The sequence below is a fragment of the Aethina tumida genome, chromosome 5 (genome assembly GCF_024364675.1).
Source record: "Aethina tumida isolate Nest 87 chromosome 5, icAetTumi1.1, whole genome shotgun sequence".
Lineage (NCBI taxonomy): Eukaryota > Metazoa > Arthropoda > Insecta > Coleoptera > Nitidulidae > Aethina > Aethina tumida.
In genome coordinates this window covers 28,364,521-28,374,551 of record NC_065439.1, presented here as the reverse complement: position 1 = coordinate 28,374,551, position 10,031 = coordinate 28,364,521, and the positions used below count along the sequence as shown (strand labels likewise).

Below are 10,031 nucleotides of genomic sequence, written 5' to 3'. Positions count from 1 at the left end.
TTGTAACAGTATGCATCTGGGTTTTTTAGGTGCAGACCACAGGATACAATTAAATTGGAAGATACAGTTAACGTTTGTAATTACGGATCTATTGTAATTTCGATGCAATTCGTATTTTTGGATCGATAACTTAATAAGCAACAAGAATATTTTTTTCCTGGAAATCTTTTTACTTGATAAGGAAAAGCATAATTTGGCGATGCTTTTATTTGCTGTGCAGTTAATGTTTGTTGGGCATACAGAAAAGGAGATGTATCAATTATATTATGTAACTTAAAAACATAATTTGATGTTTTTATACAATTTTTTATGGACTAAATAAACATAATTTTCGTTTGTGCTTAAAATTTTTCGGTTAAGTTGTGAAACACCCTGTATATTAATTCTCTATTGGATGGTGATAATACAATTCATCTTATATGATGATAAAATCAATTAATCGAAATAATTAATAAAATAATTCAACATTAATTTGATGGTTCAATAAAATAATTGTTTTCTTTCAAACAATTCATTTGTAATTATTAATATTGTTATTTATTTACATCTAAAATTTAATCGCATCACGAACATTTCCAACTGAAATGTAAATTGTTAATCTACATTAAAATTTTAATCAAGTATTAAATGATAATAAATTCACAACGAATAATAAATTATTTCATGTTACAATTAACTTTTAATAACACTTAAACAATTGATTATTAATTTGAACTAAAATATTATTATTAAGTTTAATGTTTATAATTTTTGCTGACTCCTTTCCCAAGTACAGGTACCTGTATGATACGAGATGACTCCCACGGATGATCTCTTTATTTAAAATAAAAAAAATGGTTGTCACGTCACGGCTGCATTGCCATAGAGTTAGATGCTTAGCCGATTATTTTTTCGAAACAATGCTTGGTAACGGTTTGGGATCTATTCGGACTTTTTTGTTACTTCCTCCTTCTGCCATATGTATTCATATATTTTCCTTAATGCCTGAATATGATATTTTTTAATTAATCGTTTGGTCCCGACTTTTAATGGCCGTTATGTTTGGCGGAACTGCCGAATAATGAGATTTCATAATTTACACTGAGACTGCTAAATAATCAGGTTGTGTGAAAACAGTGAACAGTTAAGTCTAAATTTAATTATTTAACATAAATATTAAATAAGTATTTAAATTAAGTATTAAATATTCAAATAAAATTGCTGTTCAGAACAAAACACTGAAAATATTTTTAAATCTCATTTAATTTAATTTTTCTGCTCCCTGGCTGGCCCGTAAAACTTTAAATATCTAGAAGATTACATAGGAATTAACAGTAGTTGTCAGAAGTGACACAAATCACGGAGGAAAAAGTAAAATAAAGCGGGAACGCGTCAAGTAATAAATCAAAGTACATATCCGACTAATTTAGAATAAACTGTAACCGCCGTATGATTTATAAATTATTGAAATGGGCGCAAAACATGATGCAGTGGAATGTATAAATAAAAGGACGTCGTTTTTGAACCACCATACAATGTTGCAACACGACAACTCTAAACACGCACCGTGCCATTACCCCATCACCATTGGGTTCACATCGTAAACGAAATGGTTCTAGGAAAAAACGTCAATTTGCATAGATGCATTTGCATTTTATCGTGATAAATTGGACAATTCGCCTCAGGACCAATTCGGTTTAATATGGGAACTTTTGGGAGCTTTCACTGCCTATTTAACGACGGAGGAGCAGCTTCGTAAAACCTTAGTCCGGTCTAGTTGCTGATTATTGCGTTAATTCCTGCTGTCCGCGATGCTGTCCTGTGCGCCTCAGTTGGCAGTGTCTTTGTTGCGGAGCCGCTTCATTAATAAATAAATCGTTTGCGGGATGACAGTGAAAAATTGCCTGGCTCTTAAAAAGATTATCTCTCCTTCTAAATTAAGATGCCTGCCTGACCGCTCGTACGACTGGCCGTCCTCGTGGCATCCGACGTCGAAAATTAAAAACGGAATGAAATCATTAAACACAGTTCACAGTGCGTAGCCATGGAACCGTGAATTTGGCGTCGGGCGTACACGTACGTGATACGAAGAACCCACCCACACGATGGCTGTGCCGGGTTCCGTCGCAATGTTATCGCCACATCGAAAATAAAACGGGCTTCGTGTGCAAACGTTGACTTCGGCCGAGGGAGATCCGTGGTCGCTGCCGCAACTAAGTGTATCTCGTAATTGCTCGAAAAACCAACAAGCTCTCCTCATTATCTGCTTTAGACATGGATTATTACACACTATTCAATTACACGGGACTCCGAAAAAAATCACTCCGCACTTTGCCGGCTTATGTCCGATAAATACGCCCGTACGGCTGTGGTGTCGGTGGGAAAACCACAGACGACCGTAAAAAAATGAGCTTGATTTAAAACTATCACGATCTTAATTGCCTGTGTGAAATCATGCTGAAATGTAATTGTTTGTTTTTACCATTCATTGGTCATTCATTTATGGTTTATTAATTTTTTCGAAAAAAAATTAGGTTTATCAAAAATTAGGCACCAGTGACTAGCATCTTCAGAGAACTGCCCATTGCTAATCCTTCAGTCTGTTCGTATAATTTGTTGTTCCAAACGAAAAAGCTTTCAGTAAGGCACCTACGGAAAGGATCTATTATATCTTTCCCTGTATTAGATCTTTACCCAGTTCCCGATAACTTGTTGGCTCCAGCAGTTCTTATTTTATTTCTTGTGATAAATACGTTAATTATATTTTTTGTTTAGTATGCATAAAGAAAATAACAAAATCTGTAACAAAACAGAATTTAAAAGTATCATTCTGTTTTTAATTTAATTAATTTATTTTGAACTACAGTAGTTTAGACGTTAATTAATTAATTGCCATAAATGTATATAACTAAGCTTTGAATTTATTTTTTATATAATTATAAATATGTGTAATTAATGTGAAAATTTATCTAGAAACATTTACAAATTGTCTTGTATAATATCGTGGTTGGCAGCCATAAATTAGTTAATCAAATAATAAACTAGAGAAATATGCGAAGCTTGTCCCAGTGTGTTTCCAATTACAGCCAGCCAGACACTAAGACATTAAATTTTTACAGATGCATGCCTAATGAGTTCTCAATCTTAAATTACTATAAAAGTTTTTTATTCCAAAGTCGGTCTCTAATGATTAACAAGGCAAGCAAGTCTGATCGAGATTTCGCAAAATTGATCGTGTCAAACCACGTCAATCACTGTTTATCATTAGTCCTGGACGTACCGTAATTATTCCGTTCGTTCTTTTCGTTTCTTGGATAATTTCTATTACTGTTAAAACAGACAAAAGTCAAAATCGAATTGAACGTGGTATATTCCGAATTCCTCATCAGTTAAATGAACTTCTGAACGAATAACGAAGTGGCCACACATTCGATGAACCTCGTGTTCAGTTAATGTTCAGCAGTAACCGTCTCAAGGAAGTACAAGTATGTTCTCCTAATGGCGGAGAAGATTATTTTGCTAATGGCATACTAAAACGGTGACCTGTGTTTAAAACCGACAAAATAAACATTAATTATAGCCCTCAGACTCTGGCATGCTATTAATTTTCTTAATTATTATTATTCCCGCAACTAAACACACGTTTTATGTGTGCTTAAGATTGAACGATTTTCATCTTAACTGAACTCTTATAATTTGGGATAATGAGAATAAGTAAAATTATTTTAATTTATTTATTATTTATTTATGTGCAGTTTTGTTATATTGAAACAACATCCATTTAATAATATTTCTAAAATACTTTGATGTTACAGTGGTTCTTGAAATATATTTGTTAGCTATCTGCAACCCACATTACACTAACATGTTAACCTATTAGTAGCCTTTCTGCGATGTTATAGTTAAAAAAACCTACTGATCACATGGGGGGCGGCAAAGTGAATAGGACCAAACGGAAACAGCCGAATGTTCCCGAAATTACACTCGTTTTCAAAAATTGATATGTTGTTTAAAATGTTGTTATATATGTTTATTTTAAATTACAATCATATTAGAAATAAAATAACCTAAAATTTGAATAAGATTGTTTATTTATTAATATGCTCTTTAACTGTTGAGTAAGTTATTTTGTAAGTTAAACAGGCTCCCGGACCATTCATTTAACCAGAATAAACTCGGTACTTGTTAGGTAAATCTCCCTGCACACCAAACAAACAAATTATATAGAATCGAGAAAAAATTACTTCACAAAATTTAACTGATGTTACTACAATATTTATTTTTTTTCCAAATTAAACTCTTGATTTTTTAATAAATAAATTTGATGAACACCACTCAGACCAAAATATAACTTCACATACGACTTTAGAACATATTTTTGTACATTAAAAGAGAAAATTTCTTAAAATCTATAAAAACTAGTGTTATCTAATAAAATATTCAAATTAATTTAGCAACATCCGTTTTAGAACTGATGCAATCTGGCTGCGAATTCGTTGTTCTGTCACGTATATTTCATCTATTTAAATACCCAATTGGGTTTTTGATCAATAAAAATTTTGCACGTTCGAATCGAGCTCAATCGAAATATTTGCAAGTGTAATTATCGAATTTTCATGCCGACGGTATAATAGAAAGCAGCCAGCAGAATTCATTGAAATTCTGAGGAAACTCCGAGGGATATTCCACCATAACTTAAGGCGTCACTTTCAATTCATTTATTTAAATCTCACATCCAACTGTCTGGTTGCTCGAGTGTTTTATGAAGCCCATCTGCATCTCCGGAGCTGCAACTCAGGCTGAAAAATTTAACGGGATGTGAAGTGTTTAACTGACAGAAATGTGGATGGAATGCCTCTTTCTTCAGGAATTTAACGTAGGCTCGATTACATAAAAAAAGCTTAATCGCGTCAAAAAACGAAAGAACGAAGATGTCTTTGGCGGTTCCGATCGTATACATGGAAAGAGAAAGTGTATCGCAGGCCAAGGACTTTGTTGAAATGCTTTCACTACCAAATCTATTCGATATAAACATGAACCATGTCACACAGCACCGATAATTGTTGTTAATTATTAACGGGTTTAATAATTCCAAATCGTTGTGGCACTTATTTATTGTTATTGATTAAATGGCTCCATGGTGCTCCTTGGGTGCGGCATTAATAATAACAGTACGAGGATATTAATTATCTATCGACCTAATTGGTAATTAGAGTCATTATTTCGGTGTAAACGATACTTATCATTGGCTCAAACATGTAATTTGATTTTTCGAGTAGGTCATTGCTAATAAAAGTCAGTAAGTATACAAATAGGAAATTTATTTATGTACAAAAATATAAAAATAAAATAGTAGGTACCTAATAAAAGAAAGTTGGCACTTTACTCGGAAGAATATCAGCTATAGTCACTAAATGCAACTAGAAGATTAAAAAAGGAAACGGTGCATCAAAAGAAAAACGTGCTAAAACAGTAACAGATAGAAAAGAAATGCTCCAAATCTTTCAGCCTTGTACGACGAAGAATTAGAGCACTTCCAGTGTATCAAAGAGGAAAGATCACAGACTGGTTTAACAGAGCAATGGGTGTGAAGTGAAGGGGATGAGATGATGATCACGATTTTTTTAATTTTTATTATAAATTAAAATTGTGTTTCTAGTTGCGTCCAACTTGATCGATTTGAGTCTGGAGATTGTTGACTACCTCTGGTGGGAATTGGTCACCCAAGATCTCGAACAAGTTGATTTTTTGATTGCCGGGAATGCTTTCGTAAGCTCCGATTTCGATTCCTTCTTGAACCTATGTAATAAATCAAGAAAAAATTATTGGGATGAATTAAATTGAATGTAATTTTACTCACTTTTTGGATTTCGGCATCCTTGGGGATTAAGAATGTGTTCCTAGCTTGACTTATGGCTTCGTTAGTGTAGGCGCCTCCTTCTTTTTGGGGGAAAGCAGCAGCTAAAGCTACGCAAGCTAAAGCAACGCAGATAATGGCTTTCATTTTATCTGTAAAAAATAATGTCTCAGTAAATTTAATAATTTCACAGCCACTCACACAATATTAACTGCTAACAATACAATAAAAACGAACGAAAGCAGCGATTAAAAAGCATGAAATATCCAAGTATTGTTCCTAACACACAAAACAATCACATAAAATTTCACTATCACTTCACATAAACAGACGTGCGGATTAATTTCACCGACTCTGGACTTACCTGGCACTCGACGGTTTTAATTCATATGACAAATTATGAACAAGTTTCACTGCCCCAACGTTTATATAAGATCCCCGGCCATCTCCTCTACTCACGCGATCCCCTCTTCAATTCTTCACGAAGATACTCTCAAAATATGATGACCTGATTGCTGCTGGCTCGAGGTGGATCCTCTTCTTTTGTGTTCCAGTTGGAATTCGATGAATTGAGCTCGTATATTGATGTTTTCAAGAAATTTTTTAATTTTTCTACTTATTGTTAAGATTGCGTTGGAAATTTCGTAGTAGCGTTTAAGGTCAGCTAATTATACTCGAGTACGTGTATTTGTTTAATGTTGCTTTCATAATATTTGTAGACACTGTTAGTTGTGACCTTAAAACGAATAATATTTGATAATGTTTCTGTTGGGCAAAACTGTCAAAGATCATCCTAACTTGCACAATTGGAGATGCCACAAGTGAATTGGTAAATATTTGTAAACAGTCCTTCAAACCAACAATAAGTGGAGAGTAATCATATTTTTTAACAGATCGAACGACGCAATTTATTATTAACTACACAACAAATTCTGAGGTTTTTCAAGGCTAGTTATATATACAAATTTTAAATTCGCAATATTTACTCTAAGCATTAATATTTATCCAACGATTATCATAAATTTATTACGTCTTGTAAAAGAAGATAAAATTGCTACAAGAATGTTAGAGCGTCCTATTTTGATGGTGAAAACTGAACTGAAGTGCAAAGCTGTCAAAGATCATTCTAACTTAAATAACAATAATTCCTGAGGTTTTTTAAGGCTACAAATTTTGAATTTGTAATATTTACTGCAAGCATTAATATTTATCCAATGATTGTTATAAATTTACTACGTTTTGGATAGTGTCTATGTAAAAACTATGTTGATGAAACACTCATCTTTGCACTATTATTATTTCTTCATGACTAGGTCACACAATTTTTTTCTCAAGTCAAAGACTCCCATTTCATTTTTATGCATGTGATGCAAAAGGTGTACATTTAAATATAATATAAACAATGGCGTTTTATATAAAAGGAATAGAGATAAAAATTTCCAAACCAGTTTCAAGGAATCTGCATATGTATTTTAACGCTAATTATAATAAAACATATTATTTTCGTGTTTTCCACATAATTACCGAGATTTCACACAAATGCGTAATGATTACAGTGTAAAGTACATCTGACCAAATAACTGAGTAGCGTTTCACCAGCGGCCAATTTTTAAAATAAAGTTTTACACAACTTTAATCAAATTTAACAATCATACATAATTTATGTGTACCATTGCAAAATAATGAAATAACTCGAAGAAGAAATTAATTCAGATTTATAATAATTTTATACAGAACTGTACGGGTAAAGATGTTGAACTACTTTCTATCAATATTCCTAATAAACAGCTTTTTAAGGAAAAAATATTCCCCACATTAAATTTCAATAAAGCACAAGTAAAATGTCACGATTTGATTGCTGCATGATGAAAGTCCCTGTGCAATATCTGATCATTTTATGATCACTGTGCTCACTATAAATTGGTGGCTGTGGAGGATGTGCCATCAGGTTTTCAGACACAATTAAAAACACATAAAGTTATTCATAATAAATTATTTCATGTTTAGAAACTTAATCTGACAGGAACTAGTTATTGTAACATATTTTTACTATACATGCATGAGTACCATAGGAATTCTTATGACCGACAGACAATCCATTACAAATCTTTATGACCCAACATACCGCAAAGACACATCAAGGCGATGCATCGCGTTACATTACGTCGTGCCAGAGGTGAGAGAATTTTACGGTTTACCAATCCGGCAGATGCATCGGATGCACTGAAAGTTACAAATGTCCGTAGCCACAGTTTACTCATTATCTCCACCGACATCAGTCACTTTCACCTGTGGCGATGACCCCGGGTCAGAACCACAAAGTTCATGAAAGACTGGACGTATCATCCATCAAAATCTCCACGATGCGTCGTGATGTGACTGAATGGCCGGTTTGGATGATTGCATGCAATTGGAAACGGCAAGGAATACTTACTAAAATATTTGACCCCTCAATTTTCGTACTGAAAACTGAACTGAGATGAGTTGATGAAATTTTGTTCAAAATATATTAGAAAAGTATTTCAATGAGTTAAAATTGCTATAAAACTGTTAGAGCCCTCAATTTTGATGTTGAAAACTGAACTGAATTGATGACTTGATGGAATTTTATTCAAAATAAATTAGAAAAGTATTTCAAGAAGTTAAAATTATAAATAAACTTCTAATTAATAAATTAGATGAATCACCCTGTATTACTCAACATTTATTTTATGTAATTTTATTGCTGAATTATTCTTTAAAACTAACAGAGAAATGTGGTCCACCAAAAAATTTACATTATACCAACATTTCTCTAATTAATAATTCGGAAGTGATAATTAAGCCATCAAATTAAGTAAATTAATCAATTAAGAAATCTTGTATTAATTAACAGATTAGAAATAATAAGATCTGAGTTGGATAATTAAAGTAAACATATTTTTTTTAAAGAAAATCGGCCGTAGACAACAAAAAAATTATCCAAGAGAGAATCCTGAATGACTGAAGTGTGAACTTTGTAAGTAACAATGTATAAATAATTATTGATCAAGCAGCTCAGAGCAGCTTAACGAAACCTACTTCATTATGGTCATAATCCAACCGGTAATTCCAACATTAGCTAGTTGCCTACAAAGATTATAACCGTCTAGGCGTCTTTTAAACAATTTAATTTCAGTCATTAACGCAGCACCATCCTTACGTAACCGTTGCATTTTCAATCAAAACAAAAGATTATGGCAATCAAATGTTATTTAATTACACGTTTTATCTTAATAGTCGGATATAAGACAATAATTTGAATCCGATCATTTTTCATCAAAAACAAAAGGTTAAATTCATTAGGAACTAAAAAACGATAATTGTCTTGTCTGTTTTACGTGTCATCAGAATTTCTACAAAGAGAAATTTTTGCCGAGACGCCTATATGCTAAACAGTGGCCTGCTAAACTGGTTGATTTTTACAACCTACATTCGCCTACATTCGGAAAAGGCTAATTTACTTTTCTTCGACTATTAACTGAAAAATATATACATATTTGTGTATGTCAACCGACTGAGTAAAAGTAATTTTCACTTTCGATTTCGTTCGTGACTCGGTCTATATTTGTCTGTTTGCGCTTTCAATTCAATTGTTTACATTTTTTTTTTGTTACACCTATGACTGAACGAATCGTAGGTATTCACATGGAATACATGATTTATCTTTCTTAATAGTTGTGGCAAGAGGAAATGCAATTTTTATGTCGACACACGCTTTTACTTCTTCTAATACAACAACCTTTACGGTATGGTTGAGGCAATTATTAATGAATAACAGGCAAATATTTATTGTCCTCTTCTTAAATAATGTCCACATAACGATAAACTTTTCCTGAGTTAAAACTTACTGTTTCATGACACGTACACTGTACAATAATTAATCAATAACGCCTAAACAAAATATCGTAACTACAACAACGTATTGTGCAGTACTTCTTAATTATGATCTTATGGCTTTAATTATGGCATAACGAAGTGGCGATGTATCGGTAAGCAGGAGCAACGAAATTATGCAAATAAAACATATTACAAAATAATCGTCTTATGTAATGGAAATGAATAAATAGAATGTCGGCAAAACAGAAAAAATAGAACCATTAGGAGGCGCTCTTTCAGTCAATCGCACACTCTCTCTTGTCTAATTTAGGTCATCTGAGAATTATTTGATGGTTGT

The 10,031-nt window shown here is 32.7% G+C and overlaps 1 protein-coding gene across 1 annotated transcript; it reads right to left on the bottom strand.

The window, feature by feature from the left end:
• Positions 1-5,283: 5,283 nt before the first annotated feature.
• Positions 5,284-6,265, bottom strand: LOC109609572 (uncharacterized). Its single transcript, XM_020026265.2, has 3 exons — positions 6,201-6,265; positions 5,840-5,988; positions 5,284-5,778 (listed from the first exon to the last, which is right to left on the bottom strand). Exons 2-3 carry the CDS (start codon positions 5,981-5,983, stop codon positions 5,635-5,637), a joined length of 288 nt encoding a protein of 95 aa, XP_019881824.1. The 5' UTR covers positions 5,984-5,988; positions 6,201-6,265; the 3' UTR covers positions 5,284-5,634.
• Positions 6,266-10,031: the final 3,766 nt, after the last annotated feature.

Excerpts from the sequence above, each read along its gene's own strand:
- LOC109609572 (XM_020026265.2), bottom strand. The coding sequence starts at position 5,983 with ATGAAAGCCATTATCTGCGTTGCTTTAGCTTGCGTAGCTTTAGCTGCT. Across the intron at positions 5,779-5,839 it reads AGGATGCCGAAATCCAAAAA|GTTCAAGAAGGAATCGAAAT; the intron begins GTGAGTAAAATT and ends TTTATTACATAG.